General features: G+C 37.5%; 1 protein-coding gene across 1 annotated transcript in view; it reads left to right on the forward strand.

Annotated features, from left to right (window-relative positions):
* MARCHF1 (membrane associated ring-CH-type finger 1) overlaps window positions 1-17907 on the forward strand; it is a gene marked incomplete at its 5' end in the record, with an annotated part of 89906 nt that overhangs the window by 43157 nt on the left and 28842 nt on the right. The window contains 2 exons of the mRNA XM_084286391.1: window positions 1352-1402; window positions 13797-13876. Of these exons, the coding sequence (XP_084142517.1) occupies window positions 1352-1402; window positions 13797-13876 (131 nt within the window). The remainder of the gene's footprint in view (window positions 1-1351; window positions 1403-13796; window positions 13877-17907) is intronic.

The raw sequence follows: 17907 nt of genomic DNA on the forward strand, positions 1-17907 counted from the left end.
ACAGTCTAAGAAATGAATATGTATCTGTGCCTGTTCGTCATTTTGGTGTGCCTACTGGAGTTGAAATTGAAGCAGCAGTTTTAATAGGAAAATGGCAAAGTATTTTTTTTTCCTAAATATTCTCTAGACTAGAGATGAGTATTCATGGTATAGCAAATTTAGACTTTTTAACAGTCAGCTTCCGTGTTTTTCTGTCATTCTTGAAATGAAAGATTAGGAGAGATGGGTTATAATGAAGTTAAAAGACTTTTATTGACACGTTTTTAGGAAACTATTAATTTATTTGTAAGCCTGGCATGGTGGTGCTTCTGTTCCGAATTAAGCTGCACAGGTGAAAGCTCTGCTTTGGTTTTTGGGCCTTTCCCTCAACCCTCAGTAAATAATCTAACACTCTTGCATGAATGGTGTCTAGTTCAACCCTTTCTAGGTAAAAATCAGTCTGATTTTTATAAATACTCCACCTTAGTGTTTGAGCCTATATTCTCACTGCTGAGAACAGCATTTCTGTGATTGCCATAACATGAATTTACCATGGGGATGAGCGTTCTTTCCAAAATAAGCATAAATACTGAAGAAATAATTGAACGATTGCTTCACTTCCTCATTAGAATTACCAGAAAACAAACAAACCAAAGCAAACAATTAAACAAAAAAAAAAAAAAACAACATACAGTATTGTGCTCTAGAAATGTAGCTTATCAATGGATTCTTCGTTAATGGGTTTCAGTCTCCTGGTGTTACCTACATGGGTGTTTGTGGGGGTGAGAGAGGAGGAAGGGTGGGTGTTAAATTGTATCTGTGACTAGTTACAATTTGTTGTTCTCAGGGCGTGTTTAGCCATGAAGTCATATAGAGAGAGCTCTTTAATCTTCCTGAATGATGAATTCAACTTTTTTGGACAGGGATATGCTCAAAAAGTTACCCTAGTGTAACTAGGTGTGTTTTATTATTTGTCACACAATATTTTTGTTCGTACAAGAGTAGCAGGTTGCATGAGAAGCCATGGTAGTACATTGACTTTTCAGTCTAAATGCTGTTATAAACCCACCACCAACAACAAAGGAAAAAAAACAAAACAAAACAAAACAAAACAAAACAAAAAAACAAAAACACACACAATTAGGTGCTAACGTTGTTTTCTTGCAGGCCTTCTGTCAGCTTTTGCTGATGTAAGTCACATGAATGTTGTATTGGCTTAGTTGTTGAGCATTCTTCCACTGTGTATTCCCTTTCCAACCTGAAGGAGAAATAGCAGAAGAGAAACTCTGTGCATTCACAATCACAAAAGTACAACTTTTTCTTATTTATAAGTTGCTATAAGTTTTTTGCATAATCTAATTTTGTTTTCCAGAATGACAAATCTCCAGGGCGTTCCACAAGTCGATCGAGTAATATTTCAAAGGTATGTAAAATCTATTTCCTTTATGAGGAATTTAACGAAAGCTAAATTTATCAAATACAATATAGTGCTTCATTTAATTACATATGCATTTCTGATGTTTTCTTTACAAACATCCCATTTTGAGTTTTTGCTGCCTATCATTATGGCTACCAAATAAAATTCATCTTAAAGTATAGGTATACAATTAGTCATGACTTTAATATGTGTAGTAATAATAATAAGTAAGTAACGTGGACTTCTTACACTTGCTTTCCACAACTGCTAACATTAATTAACATTAATATAATGTTCCATTAATGCTTTAGCTTAAGGTAGAATTGCTGCTTAATTTTTTGCCCCCTGCCCCACCCAAATAATAGTTGCTGTAATGTGTGAACACTGAATTCTTTTTATGATTTATGATTCACTGAAGCAAGGGTTGTATATCTAGATGGTTTTTAGTTTCTAGGAAACAGAGAAGGGAAGCTGTAGGGAGAGGCAGAATGAGACTGCGGTCCTTTGGACTGCAGTCCTTTGTTTTTAACCCTCTTTCTGTAAATTTTTGGTTCAGATGTGGCTGAAATCTCTGCCAAAAAGCCAGAATTTACAGGAAGTTAAAGCTAAAAATTCAGTATTATGGAATCCCAGTCCAAAACATCAGCCATGCTTTATGTTTGTATATAAAGATGTTTTGTGTTTTGTTTTGTTTTGTTTTGTTTTGTTTTGTTTTGTTTTTCATCCAGAGTACGAACAGTATCCATTGTGCTATTGTCTCTGGGGGTATATCCTTCCGCACTGTACTCTTGTCTCTGGGGTACACATTGTAAAAATGTTTTTTGTTTGTTTGTTTGTTTGTTTGTTTTTTCTGAGAGCTCTTTAAACAAAAACAAACAAACAAACAAGAAGTGATTTCTCAGTTAAAGAAACCATCTATATGCTGTATATACACTATATTTTTATATTAAGAAGAACAAAAAAAAAAAAAAGAAGGCAGGGAAAAACACAGACATTATATCTAGTCTGTTCTAGGATGTAGCAGAATCTCTTCCTGACTTGTTGGCTATTTTTAAAAAACACCTAATTATATACTTACAAGCTTGATCTCAGTCAATTATATATATTATTTTCAGTAACATTTTAAAGGCATGTCTATATTTACAATCATTGTAAAATTATGTGGATTTGATATTGCTTTTTCTACTTTTTTATGCAATATGCATTACAAAATGGCAAATCATAAATATATTCAGTGGTATGAGGCATTCAGTAACATTTAGTTTAAAATAGTTTCTCCAGAAATCAATATAGATGCTTATTAGAAAGGGTGCTTGCACCTTTTTAGGTATTATATTTATAAGCAGGATTTTTAGAAACACTTGTTTCTGTTTATGTGAAACTACCTGCTAGTGAAACTTTCCTAATGCTGAAAGATGTTTGCCTGGAATTCTAGTTTGCAGTCTATTGTTTGATTCAAAATGCCTTTTTTCATACAATGGGAGAATATGTATGTAAAAGAAAACAGAAAAACAAATACCAGACTTTTCAGGTTACTATCACATGGCACAAAGTAATAGTAACATATACTGCATCCCAAAACAAAACTGGAGGCTTCTGGATGACATAAACTAAATACCAAAGGCAAGAGCTGCGTTCTGTGCAGTGTCAGATCCTATACACAATAAACATCTCAATTTACAGAAAAATTAGCCTTCATTCAGAAATATAATTTAATCAAAATACATCGTTTTGATTTTGAGGCTTTTACTATTTGCATTGCCTGTTTGCGTAAACTAAAAAGGGTTAAATTGAGAGTTGCATTTTAATAGTTTTGTATATTTGTGTATGCCAAGATTGGTTGCGTATGGAAATCTTGGTCTGGAGTAGATTAGCCATTGCCTGGTACCACTGGATTTTGCACTACCCTATTTGTGAAATGGCACACAGCAAAGATTCTGCAAACACAGATTAATATTTCATAACAGTTTTAAGCTGTTTATTCATTCAACTTGTGTTTTAGCCTTAAAGAGGACACTTGAGGTTTGCAGAACATGCTCAGGCAATTTTACATACTAGGTACATTAACTCTGAATTGCATGGTAATACAGATTAAACTGAATTGTTGAACACTTGATATGTCTTATCTGGACATAATGAAAAGGAATAGCTCTGATTTGCCATTTACCAGCTACGAGTTATTATGTACCTATTTAATCCATAGATTTTAAAATCCACCATTCCCTAGAGGGGGGGGAAGAAATCCATGCTTGAGTCTTACAGTTCACTTCTGCTGTCCACTGAGAGTGCCAAAATGTAGGATGTTGGGAAGACTGTTTTTATCTTGCATGTATATTTCTGATAAGAATTTCAGTAATAATCTGGCCAAATGTGAAGACAAAACCTAATGTGTTTAGGTGTGATTTGAACACAATTGTTTGGAAAGTCCACTGTGATACATGTTACTAAGTAAGTAAAATAATAGCTGGATAATATGTTTCTGTACATGTACTAACATAAAATTAGACCAGTCGTTTACAGATTATTTTCTTATAACTATGAAATTGCATAGCTCCACCGGTGAGAGATTTTTTTAACATGAGAAATGGAGTGTTTTATCAATACGGTAGGAGAAGAGCAAAATCCTACACTTTGATTTTGTTTACCTGGCTTAGTACCGAACCACGCACCATGTTTGTGAGCAAGAGCAGATGAACACTGAGCCTGGCAGGGCTGCAGCTCACACTGTCCCTTGTCCCCATACAGCACGGTGCTTCACCCCTCCTGCACTCAGCAGTCCTGCGCCTTGCCAGCAGTATTTTGCTTGGCAGGCAGGAGGGAGAACTAATTCACTCAGCCATCTCTGTGTGTGTTCCAGCTCATTACTGTGACCTTAAGTATCCCACCTGTGTGGTAACCACCGAGTTAATTGCAGGGTTTTAAAGTAGTCTCACATCATTTTGTACTCTCCATCTCCTTACTCTGCCTCTGTCCTCGTGCTGCTGACTGACAGGCAGCTATAGCTCTCTTCAGTGGGTATCCATCTGGGACGTTCACTCATTACCTTCAGCCTATGAGTCATTAAAACTACCCTGGGGTTCCAAGAGCAACTACTTCGGTTGGTTTTCCAAGCAGAGGTGATTAGGAAAATGTATTGGTGTCCAATTTGTGCCACACTTATGGTAATAATGTAGATTTTTTCCCACAGAATCAATGAATGGATGAACAGGTGTTGTTGCCTTCTGCCCTGCTAGCACTGGGAGCAATGGGTCCTCTCTGGGACTAACCTGCAGTGCCTATTACTTCAGAGTGACAAAGTGGAGTGATTCCTGAGTATGGCTTTCAAAGCCTATATTAATAAAAACATAGAAGTACTGGAAACGTGAGTTAAGAACCAGCCTCGCTATTGTGTTCCTTTTGTCTTTGTAACCCTTAACATTTCTCTCCCAACCATCTCCCAGACGTAGTCTTAAGCACTGTTCTGGATTTCAGAATTAGAATTATTTTCTCCAGGTGTATTTAAACTCTAAGTAAATGAAAAAAAATTTACTTTGTTCATTAGATATTTGCCATCAGTTAATTCTTGGCACTGTAGCTTTTCTCGGTAAATCGTTTATGTCTTCCTAAATATGTGAATAATTTAAGAGGAAATTTAATCTGAGAAGAATCTGGTGGATTCATTTCTTTCTGTTGTGGTTAACCAGTGGAAAAAGTCTTGTGTTTGAATTACAGCCCATAGAGGTTATGCTTGTATGTGTTTGTGAGGCTTCCTGGTTGTGTTAAAATGCTTTCTGGAAGAAATGTTGCTAGCACATTGTAATTATATTTCTGCATGTTAAGTATGAATCAAGAGCTCCTTAGAGGAGGATGCTTTCTCTGCAGTAAGATTTCAAATTCTCTGATGGGAACTTTGGGCTTATTTTTCAGTGAACCTCAGACTTGGAGCAAATTGCCTGATTTTTGTTTTGGCTCAATTGCTTCTTAAAAGCCTGGAGCAGGTGTTAGAATACTTTTTATTTACAAGTCTCTGAAGCATCTTTCTAATAAAACTCGGTTGATTTACATCAGGAAGAAGTGAGGTGATCATTTCAGAATATTCATTGTGATGATATTCGTTGGTCTATTTTAGAAGATGAAAACCAACAGAGAAGGTAAAGGATGTAAAAATTGGTTCCACTCTGTGTTTATCTTTTTTATCTCCACCCTAGACGATTTCCATACTCATTGCCTATGTCACGTCTGGCTCCTCTCAGTAAATGCAAATGAAAACCAAAAGACACCAGCATGTCAAAGCAGTGCTCGCTAAAGTTTTAGATGAAATTATTGCCAATTTATTGATTGTTTTGAGGTAGTCAGTTCGTGAGAGAGGATTGCAGCATCTCTGGGATAGCTGTTGTGTGATTGAATCCTAAAGAGTAATTGTGTGACCCCTAGCATTTTGCTACAGGGGACTGTACTGCTAAAAGTGGATCCATCTGTGCTATTCTTCCTATTCGGTCCCAATCTCACACCTGTCATAAATGACAGTTCTCTTCAGATTGCCATGGTGTTTTTTTTCAGTCTTTTCAATGTGTAGCTCCTAGTTTTCTGTAATGAACTTTGTTTTAAAATAACATTAAGAAGTCAATATAAAAATAAACGTAATGATGTATCTCATCAGAACTGAGAGAAATCTTAGAGTTTCAAAAAATAAACCCTGAAAAAACAAGTCCCTGCTCTTGTAAAGTGTAAAATGTCAGCCTTCAAAAGCACTGTTACAATGAATAATACCATGTATACAAAACTGGCATTAAAATTTGAGTGTTAATGGTATCTTAGTCATCCAAATGATTCTTCTTGCTCATAAACAGAATCATTAATATCAAAGGTGAAGACTAGCTTAGCTCTTAACTCTCATTATGATTCTGTTACTGTAAAAAACACCATCACAAAGTAAACAAGTTAGTGAAAAGTATTTTGTTCATCAAAACACGGAGAAGAGAAAAACAAAAACTAGAACTAGATGCAATGACATAAAAATTATTGCTGCTTTTTTTTTTTTTCCTCTTAGATGTAAATGTGTGGTTTCTTTGTCTACAGAATGCTTTGTGGCTTGCACGTAGAATTTAATCTTCATTTACAGTAAGCTTAACAACCTGCAGAATTACTTAAATCTTCCTGAAATTTGAACTTGTAAATAAAATTTCATTAAATATATTGCAGTTTCAGGGGACGACCAGTAGAAGAAGTATTGTCAATTTATTCTTGGATACACTTGACATATTTTAAACTAGCGTTCTAATGAAAGGGAATACATACAAAAATATGGTGTAATATTGTGTTTTTTTAAATTGTAATTCTTGCCAACAGTTTATACTGAGTATTCCTAAATGTGCCACACCAGCACATCCTGACAAAATTGGATATTTGAAATATATTAATTTTATGTGTTTATACAAGTGTACTTTGTGCATAATGCTTATATGTAATTTCCACTTCTGTGGATAAGGAGGCAGCAGTATTTCATCACTGATTTCAGCTCTGTCCTATGATATATAATACCATATAGGTGATTTGTTCCCAGTAAGCACAGTATTCAAGTGATGACATACGCTGTTCAGTTTTCAACAAAAATTATTATCCATAACAGACCTACTCCATACATACTGCTGAAAATTTTTATACAGCCATTTTTCACATATATTGCACTTGGAAGAACATTTCAGGTCTTTGTCCTAAAAAGAATCCAGTCAAGCAAACTTTATTTCCACACTGGTACAAAATTATTATTTTGCTGCAGTCTGAGGTTCTCTGCACTTCCAAAAACACAGTGTCACCTGTTTTTCATAATGATGTGTTGTAGGGGTTTCACTGTCTTTTGGCTTAGTCATATCAATATTCTTTGTGCAGCTCTCTCACTCTGGGACATTTAGATTTCTCCCTTAGGGACAGAATAATTAAATATTAAATAGACACCAGAGTCGGTTGTTCAAATATAATGATGATGTCCTCACAGATGGGAATTTATTCAGTCCTTCTCCTTAATAGTCCATCAGACCAAGCAAACAGTGGGGCAAGTGTGTGCACTCACATACATGGGCATTTGTGGGAGAACTGAGGGAATGTCATATGAGTGAAAGCTGGTGAGTATATATACTGAGGCTTTAAGTCCTGCAGATAGAGGGATAAGTAGGAATATATACCCTTCTTCAGAAGAGAAAATCTAAACCATGAATACTGATACTGACTAGTTTGTAACTAAAATACTGCAAAATACAGTAGCAAAGGTGATGCATGGTTTATACTTCACCTTTCCTCAGGCTACATTTGCATTTAGCTCCTTTCGGACAGTCAGGAGCTGCTGGCTTCAGGGCTCTGCAGCTTCTGGAAAAAGACCAGCTCCCCCTGGGTTTCAGTTGCCTAAGTCAGTGAATCAATGAATCCATTATGTTTTTCTAGGAGCTAAATAACATTTTTATTAACAAAGTGATAATGCCTAAAAAGATGTATCCTGAAGCATTTGAAGAGAGTCATGAATCAAAAATATTGCAGGACTGCAACACAAAGACTTCTGCAAACTATAATCCATCTGGCAATTCAAAGCTTAGCTACCAATGCTAAGTGTGTAGTGGAAGAGTGGAATTTTGCAAAGAACTTCTACCTATAAAAGAAAGGTTAACATAGCTCAGTAAGACAAAAGAAATTAGAAGCTTATTGAATCTACAACTCAAATTTGCCATTGTCTTTGTTAGTTTAATTTTTTAAATAGCATGATAGATTTGCCACTCATGATTTTGATTTTTCTTTAGTGGAAAGTAAACGTGCTTTAGTTATTTAGATTTAAAACTATTCTTTAGTGTGATCATACTGAGTTTCAAAGGAGCAGAACAGTTTCGTTCAGCAGAATCATAAGTATATTTCTTCTCCTTTCTGTGTTATTTCTCCCTTTACTCTGTCTCTTCAGAGGCAGGTAGAAAGAAAGAAAAACAGGAGAGAAAGAAAAGGCTTGGGGAAGAATTGTGCAGGAAATGATTTCCAAAAAAAAACCAAACCTTGCTGTGAAAGAAAACAGAAGTGAACTTCTGATTCATTTAATGGTTGCTGGAAAGCCATCAGTCAGACAATAATAATGTCTAGATCTGAAAGCGGGAACTCCATCATGAATGACTAAAGGGGGAAAAAAAAAAAAAAAAAAAAAAAAAAGAGGAGCATGAGTTTCAGTTTCAAGTTGGAATGCCATCTCAAGACAGATGTTCTAAGATACACCTGTCTATAGGTGTGGACTTGAGCTTGGGTCATTTCAGCCGTGTTTTTGATCTTACTAGACCTGAGAAAGTATCCAAATAAAAGTTAATAAAGACTGATGGTTCCCTTAAAATGTTGCGTTGTTTACAAAGCAGGATTATCAGATGAAAATATGCAGACTGGATCTCCTGCTGAGTTTATTGCTGTGCAAACTGCTATAATCTTCTAAGGTATCTGTTCCTTAGTGTGCCATTATTTGATTAGGGTAGAGTTTCAGCTTTTTAACTGTATTGGCTGGTGGGATCTGGAGGATTCTGTGATGCATTGCTGCTGTAAAGCATACTTAGTGCGAGCATAAAAGCATTAGTCATATTCCCAGCCTGCCCTACCTTCCTGCAATTTTCAGACTTTCTGCTTAAGCAGTGTTGTAGGATGAAGAGCTTTTTGAAATGCCTTTGGTCATCCTTATTCAGAACAGACGCATTAGATTAGAGGATTCATTTGCCTTTCTGGGTTATCTCCAAGGACATTTTATGTCAGCTGTCCATTACATCTGGTGTTTTATTTTAAAGCTTATGTCTATTCAGGTATGAATGCTTTGCATTTGTGGAACATGTTGTTACTGAGCTCTCCTGTGAGGTGAAAATAGAGCCTTTTCCCCTTAAAAAGAACACAAGCTGTGTTCCTGTGCTAGTTCCATCATGCAGTGTAAGCAGTAGTTGGTCAGTGAGGAGTCTCGTTTTCTGTTGTTAACTGGGAAATTCTGTCAGATCTTGAATATCCATTCTGTGGACTGGAAATTCCTATAGCTTTCATCATTTGCATGTCATTCTGCCCCCATTTCTGTCTTTGAACTCTTTTAACACGGAGATGTGTGATATTAGAGCCCCCTGGTGTGAGAGAAATTATTATCTTGCTTGTCCTGAAAATGCTATATTTACCAGTATTCTGTGTGGAAAACATATGACCAACTCCAGTTGAACATATCAGAAATAATTGAGTAAGCACCCTGTCATGTCTGTTAATTGAATTGCATAGCCTTGATGAGAGAGTTCATCTAAAGACAACAAGAAGGTGGCCAAGACAGCAGAAGGTGGTGACTGGGGAATCTCTACTAACACTGCTTTTGAAGTGCCAAACCTAATCAGCTGGAGTTGGCATTATCCCTCCAGCACCATCCTGGTGTTGATGTCATAGAGAAATAAGCTGCCTTGCTTATAAATGGATTGTCAGACAACTTTATTTTGAGTTACCACATTTAATTAAGCTGCTGATATAGTTTGCTATGATAAAATTAGTAAGGTGCTAGTTCAGTTTTCCCATTCTGATGAGCTGTACAATATCTGTACCGTTAGAAATAGACATCCGCTCAAGGGATACTATTTTTAAAGGAATTCATTATTCTTCCTGCCAAGTGGGACTGGAGTCCACAGCACCAACCTGATCCCTCTATTCAATAAGTGCATTATCTCAAAATATTCAGTGTGCTAAATAGCCACGTAGCAGTGCAATAGCAATTATAACAATAAGCCCTGTGTGCTTGAGACTCTTTCCAACATCTGTTGTATATACATTCCCATTAGAGCTTGTTATCCAGGTGGATACGATATGAGTAGGATTTATTCAAATGATCATGGTTTTGATTTGTCAGATTTGCCTGTAGAATAAATGGTGCCACCCAGAGAATTTTGTGTTTTGCTACTAAAACTGTCAGTAAAGGATGACTGAAAATAACAGCTTATGTTATGAGCAGGGCTGATGGACTTGTTCAGTGATGTGTTTTATATAGCAAGCAGTCCAAGGTAGCACCAACCGAACGACTGTGTGCAGTGCTGTTCTTGTGTTACCCGGCCCTTCTGCTGCTCATGTGAAGCAAAATGCACAGCTGATACAAGGATACCTATTCTAGGATCTGACCTAGTACTTGCATGTGGCTGCATGCTGTGCCCTCTGATTATACCAACTAAATGCTCCTTTAGGTATCTTTGTGCTGCTGGGCAGAACAGCATGTGTGTTCATTAAAAATAAGTTCGGGATTTTTAGTTTGCAGGGAAGAAGGCTAAGGGAAAGAAATGAGGCAAACCTGGTGGCAGTGTTGGGACCAGAGAGCAGACAAGTACAGGTTATGCTGACAGAATTCAGGGTGGAAGTACAAAGGCATTTTGTGGTAAAGGTCTGGGATGGTCTTCAGCTGAGTTGGAATTTACAAGTTTTTAAAACCAGCTGAACTCCCCATGAGTGATTCTGTTGGCGTGATATGCGGTGGCAGGGACACACTAGACATTAAGAGGGCCTTCCACTCCTATTTAATTTACAGAGATAAGGCTGGAGCTGTATGTAAAATAAGGTCCTCCGGTGCCTGTGAGGCAGAAAAGGTCTAATTTTACTGCAAGTAAGCATCAGAAAATGAGTACCAGAAACACTTTTTTTTCAGTTTTAGAAATCACTCCATCAGTTCATGTTACTATTAAAGGCTATTTTAAAGCAGATAAAACCAACATTTGTATTTAAAAGGTGTAGAAACCTACTGAATGGAACTTGCTGTGAGATCAGAACCTGAATTAGCTGGTCCGTAACTTGGCATGCTGGATTTTTCTTGCTTTGTTTCTGAGGATTGAATCAGTGCAAAAGCTTTTTGCGTGCTCAGATGTCAGGTTTGCTCCAATATGGATTAGACAAGCAAAAATCATTCATTTTTCAGAAATTTGATGAAAAATGTTTTTAGAAGAAAAACCTTGCTCTGAGTACTGTGCAACTGAACATAACGTCATTATGCCAGTGCTGGGGAACTAGAAAGTAAATGTGCCTGAGCAGGTCTGAAACAGTCCAGACATCTTTGCAGCTGAGAGTGAAATGTAAGATTTAAGCAATCAAACTAGTAATGTAATTTTTATCTTAAAATAATTAGATTTCCACCTGTCTCCAGCCCCAAATAATAAGTGTAAAAGCTTTTCAAATAATTTGTTTTAATTCTTGTCTTGATTCCAACCCTCTTAAGACTTGCCTAGCTGGCTTCCTGCTTTAATAGCTGCTGGAAGTTTCTTGAACTTGTGCAGAACTACTGCACCGTTACAGTGCAGTTTTGCCATTCTCCTTGCCTCTTCAAAGCATAAGGCTTGTGGCTAGGTGGTGTAAATCTTGCCTTTATGGCATGGGAATAACCTATCCACCGTTGAAGAGCAAGCCTGACCCCCTTACATTGCACTGAACTTGAAAGCAGCACTGGTACAGTCCTGCAGCTCCAAGGCCGGGGGGGGGGGTGTTGGAGATGGGAAACTAGTCACAAGGGATGAATTCAGTAGTACACCCTTGGCTCTGGGGCTGGGTTCTTCACCTGGTGTATATCTGGAAGGATATTTTCTCACACAGTAGCGGCATGTAGCCCAACAACACTGCTCTGCTGCTCATGTCTGCATTTTTCTTTATTAAGTAACTGTGCAAATGACTTAAGATATGCCTAAGCACTTAAAACTAATCACAGAGACTGAGGTAGAACAAGATTATATACCCAGCCATCCATATGCCATCTATTTCTAATGTGTGTAAGAACATTTAATATTCCTTCACAGAACACGTAAGTCAAATGTTGCTTTTGTAGAAAAAGATTTGGAATATAAACATGCTATTTCATTGATACTTGTCCTTTTTTTCCAGCATTAGACTGCAGACACTCTAATGTTCCTCCGCTGCCTGGTGGACCAAGGCATTGAAACACCATTTGAACATAAGGATTGTGTCTAAATGCTTTATCAATTTAATTTCTCATGTTAACTTCATTTTCATACCTCTAAGTTTCATTTTGTGGAACTAGTAGTAAAGAACTAGTAACACTTTTGGTGTTGATATATCAGCACATCAAGAGGTAAAAAGGGGTGCTTGAATTCCTAAAGTTAGATTATTTTCATTCAAAAACATTGTTAAGTCTCTCCTGCTAGTCTGTTAAGAGCAAAAGTGCACGTGGTGGAGACTGATGGTTCCAAAGCAATATAAAGGATATTGGATAAAAGCGAAGTGTCAGAAGATACTTGTTGTATTTACTTATTGTTGCTTGTACACCTAATTTTCAAATTGACACCACAAAAATGTTTGTGAAAGGTGAGCTAGGAATAATTGCAATTATGGACCCTGCATATACCTGAATTTGATTTACTGGTACAAAATCTTGGAATAACAGCCTTTACATCTTTGTGTTATTTGTTCTTTGTATCTTTGTGTTATTGCTTAATAGTCATTCTTCCCCTGTATATGGTCCATGATGTGATACTTGTAGGCTTATACTATTTTGTCTCCATTTGGCAGTGGCATTCACAAGACAGTTCCATACTGAAAGATAATATCCTTAACAGCTAAAGGAACATCATGGCCTTAAGAATGCTATATATTAAATCCTTTTCCCACAATACTGTACCACGTGAGTGAAGAATCACAAAGCCTGGGATTTAAATTTGGATTCTATACAGTTATGCTGCCAGAAGAATGTGAGGCAGATTGAAATGGTTTGCTATTAACGCCATCAAAATATGTTTTCAGTGGAAGTATTGAGCAACTGAGTTTGCAATTTGTAGCAACAACCTTATGAGCAAAATGCTATATACTAAACATGTTTTATCTCTCTCCTGCTGTTTGAGAATGTGATCAGCTCTGTAGAGTTGCAGCCTGCACTTTGGTCGTCTCAGCCTCATCAGTTTCATATTTTTCAGTTCTTCTAGAAGACCTGATTGCCTTGAAAACCTTTTAAAACATACTTTAATTTTCTCAGTGTTCTGTTAGTCCACTCATTGTAGGTTTGCTTCATGCTTATCATCACTCAGCATAATGTAAATGCCCTTCATTCCATTTTGAAAGGGATCATCATGGTTGTTCGATTGCATGAAAATAAAAACATCTTTTCCATCTGACATTTACGGTAGATGAAAACCAAACTGAAGTCTCAAATGTTGAAAGCTGCTTCCTCAAACAGTGACAAAAAGTAGTCATGAGCAAACGAGAGCTGAAACACTTCAGTCATATTTAGTTCCACAAATAGGTTTTGCTTTTGGTCAGGCTTCCTGTATTTTGTGATCTTGCATGTGTTCAAGAATACGCTATGAACAGCAGCAGCAGTTACTTTAATTTTGTAATCATGTGGCAAAGCAGTAAAATATCTGCAATGTATTTCATGGACAAAGATTCCAAATTGTCTAACTTATTTCAACAGGCAAGCAGCCCTACAACAGGAACAGCTCCCAGGAGTCAGTCACGATTGTCTGTCTGCCCTTCCACTCAGGACATTTGTAGGTATGTGCTGAGACAAGTATACTTTAATCTGCCTGATACGCGTTAGTTGATGTCTGTATTAAATAGTATGTAGCTCTTGCTTGTGCTTAGCACTGTTCATAATTTCATAGACTTTAGTTTTTGTTTGATCTCCTTTGTTTATGGTTTTGCTTTTCAGTCTCATGTTTTTCCAATTACAATTCATGTTCTCATTTTCATCCTTTTTTTGTGATTTCTCTCTCTCTGTTTCTTTCCACATACCCTTATCATTTCCATCCCTTTCCTTTGCTTACCGCTTCATCTAGATCTACTACCTTGCATGATTTGTCAGAAGATGAGCTTGAACATGCAACCCCTGTCATGGTGCTGACCCCTTCTAATAGGGAGTCTGGTAAGAAACAAGTAAAACGAAGGTTTAGGCGGAAAAGAGAGACTGGAGACAATGGTGAGCATACAGAAAAGGGGAAAGACTGTAAATTACATCCCGAGGCTGCAAAATCCAGCTGGAATGCATCCGATTCATCATCATCCTCAGATGAGAGTCAGTGGGCTCAGGCTAGGAGGAGAGCAAGAGAAAAAGCCAGAATGTCCAGGAAAGGGAGAAGGAATAAGGGATCGTGCAGTAACCAGGATGGGTCCTCAAATAATAATGCTGTTGAACTTGTCACCCTGGGGACAATGGGGAAAAAGAAGCAAGAGGTTTCTGACCCGGAAAATCCTACTTTAAATCATCGCAGAAGAAGGGTTCCAAGGCTAAAGGAATCACAGTCTTCAGCATCATCTCAGGAAGCAAGGATCTCCTCAAGAAAATGTGGAAAAAGCAAGGGGAAAAGCTACTGCAGAGATCAGCAGCCTGCATCTTCTTACCTTAAATGCAATAAAGACATGAAGGACTCCTTTGCAGAGGCAGGCTCTGGCAGTGATGCTCTGGCAGTCCCAGATAATGGAGCACCTGTTGGGGCAGGGCCCACTGTGACTGATGCTGTTCAGAAGCCTCCAGTGTTGTATGATGACTGGTCTGATGATTTAGAAGTATGCAGGTTAGTCCTCACTAAGAAAGATTTAATGTTCTTACAAGGAATTTCTCACCACCATGAGCTAAGTGCCCTTCTCTTGACTGCTTTCTGTCACTGTTTCTCAGTCATAAATTTCTAGACAGGCTGTAAGAAATAACACAGAAACCTCTGCTATAGAGAAGTTAGCATGTATCAGTTTGAAGGTACATTCCTCTTACTTAAAAACCTTAGTTCTGCAAGGAAACCAAATGTTTTTCTCTGCTAAATTTTACCTTATAAAGGTGGACACAGCGTGTGCTCCAGCAGATTATGGCTGTGTTTTAAATCTGCAGCCAGAGCCAGAGAATGAGGCAGAGTGACGGGTAGCTCAATACAATGGGATACAGAGTTTTTCATTCTGAGGTGATCAGTTCGAATCTAGCTTTGGTCCCTCTTTGTCACTTTTCATTGACTTACATGAGTAAGTTTATGGTCTTGATTCAGTGTCCTCTATAGAGCTGCCATTACCACAGCAATCTGATGGATGGTGCCTGCAAAGCAGGCTGTCCCGTTAGGCATAAGCTGTATGGTACTGTGCACTGCTGAACACTGCTATGCTGTGAACATGTAGAGGCTGCTCGGTAGCTATCACAAAGATTGGAACAATACAAAGGAAGCTTGGGCAGAATAAGTGTTAAAATAAGCGTTGAGAAAGAAAAAGTAACTCCAACAGTTCTCTCTAGTTTGGAGAAGAATTGGCGTCTGACAGTTTGATATCATTGTGGTGAAGCATGCTATCAAAAGGTGTGCATTTTTCCCTGGAAATGAGGGCAAGCTGGCTGCTTCTGAAGTAATACCTGGATTTAGAGTAGCAAACTGAGGGGAAGTGAGTTGCTTAATTTGGTGGTAAATGAAAATGTGCTGTCCCGTAAGTTTAACAGAACTGAAACAAGTACTTTTTAAAAAAAAAAAAACTTGTGTGCCAGCATTGACTCTCATCTACAAAGTGTAAATGAGGATCAGACTTAGTTTCTTGATATGGTAACCAAAAACTTCTCACTTTTCTTTGCTGGGAAGAAATTTGCATGGAAATGTAAACAGTCAGAATGAGGAAGTTGGGTATACCGTGTCATGCAGTTTCACAGTATACTTCAACCTAGTAACACACTGCAAAGATCGTAGTATTAAAAAGATAAAGGATAACATGCAGACATTGTGCTTTTTCATAGCAGGAGAGAGAAGCCATTACTTATACAGATAGTGCCATGCACTCTTTGTTACACTTACCAAGCAAGAATGGGTGTTTCAACTGTCTGACCATTGTCTGACGTGATAATTTAAGAGTCTTCTGAGTAAAGTCCAACTGTGTCTGTACATCAGCTTGCACAATGGGACTACACCACAGGCTTGGGACCTCTTTACCTTAACACTACTGCTGTTTCTTTGTATTTCTGTAACTGTGTTATATGTTTTTGAAGCACTTGAAGTATGTCTGCATGGTATGATGGAGGGAGGTGCACAGATAACTACCTCAACAACTACAGAGTTGTCTTAAGTTTCTGAACGACTAAGCCAGCATGCATTCAAGATCCAGTGCAGTAGGGACAGTACCTGTATGATAGGGACACTTAGTCATTATTAACTGAATATAAGTACTCAAAAACAGAAATAAATTATTTCAGTATGAGTATTTCTGCAGGCTTAACTACACCATATTAAAAAATCTACAAGGTAAATTAAAGTCAAAGCTTTGCAACTGTCTCATGTAGATTAATCCTCACTGCTGCCTGAGTCCATAAACTTAGACATTGCTTTCAGACAAAATGTGGGCTCCAGTCTTCTGTCTGTGTCTTCTTAACCCATTCAATTTTGTTATAATAACCCAGGCACTTTTTGCAAGACTTGAAGCTTGTTCAAGGATGGAATTTTTGGATGTGCATTTCCTTGGCTCTTGTTTAGTAGAGGAAGGTTGACAGCTTTTGATAGGGGTTGTTCCAGTGCTCGCTATCCATGGAGATGCTCTTTGAATGCCTAGAGTTAAACTTGTTCTGTTATGCCAAATTTGTCAAGAATTGTGATCTTTTCTCCATTGTCAGGGAGAGACATTGTGTTTGCTTCCATTACTTAAGTGTATTGTAATGATGGTAATGCATTGAGGAAGAATGTTACAAAATCAGTAGCATGTTAATTTCTCATATGCGATAAGTTATCTTACAGTTTCCAGACGGATGAAGAAAAAGGAAGACATGTTGTTACTACTGTAGTTTCTGGTTTTCAGGACAGGCCTATGCACTTTGTTAACTCACAGTCTGTAACATTTTTCTCTTCATATTCACAAGCTTCCTTCTTGTGAAAAAAAATAAAATAATAATGTGCATTTCAGCAGTGATTTGCATGTATACAGTAACCACTTTCTGAGAGGAAATGTCCCCATCTGAGAGGAATGTCCACACACTTACCAGATTGGATGAGTGTGTGGAAATAGCAGAGGAATCTTAAAACTCTCCTGATGCCAGCTATTTTGTCTCTAAGTGTTTGGGTAGCTAATTTTATTTATTTATTTATTTTCTTTACTTCCTTGGGAACTACTGGCAGTGGAACATGTTGATATATGCACATAAGGCTGTAAGCAGGTTTTCCTATGAGCATATAGCTGAATGAGTGGGAATGTGACAGGACACATCCTGTTCTAACATAAGCACATTAGTGACGAAGATAAAAATGTAGTACTGTGACACAAATCAGCTAGTCTAACGCAGACCTCTTGGCTGCTTCAAGTGAGACATTTCCCCTTCTAGTGTCACTGTTTCTTGGTTTCCAAAATGATGAAACAATGACATGACATTAATGATGATTTTTCCAACCCTTTCCCTGAATTAATTCATTTCTTCTTGAGTTCATTAGAAGGCAAGGTTTCTGCTTTTGTGATTATGGACAACTACTTAAGTTGTGTCAGTGTGAGTTGTTATAGCACCTACTTTTGAATTATTTGTGTGTGTATTTTTGAGTTTCACAAAGCAGGCTTTCAAAATCTTACAGTTCCCTTTTTCCTAATCT

Source organism: Netta rufina (genome assembly GCF_964035555.1).
Source record: "Netta rufina genome assembly, chromosome: 4".
NCBI classification, from domain to species: Eukaryota; Metazoa; Chordata; class Aves; order Anseriformes; family Anatidae; genus Netta; species Netta rufina.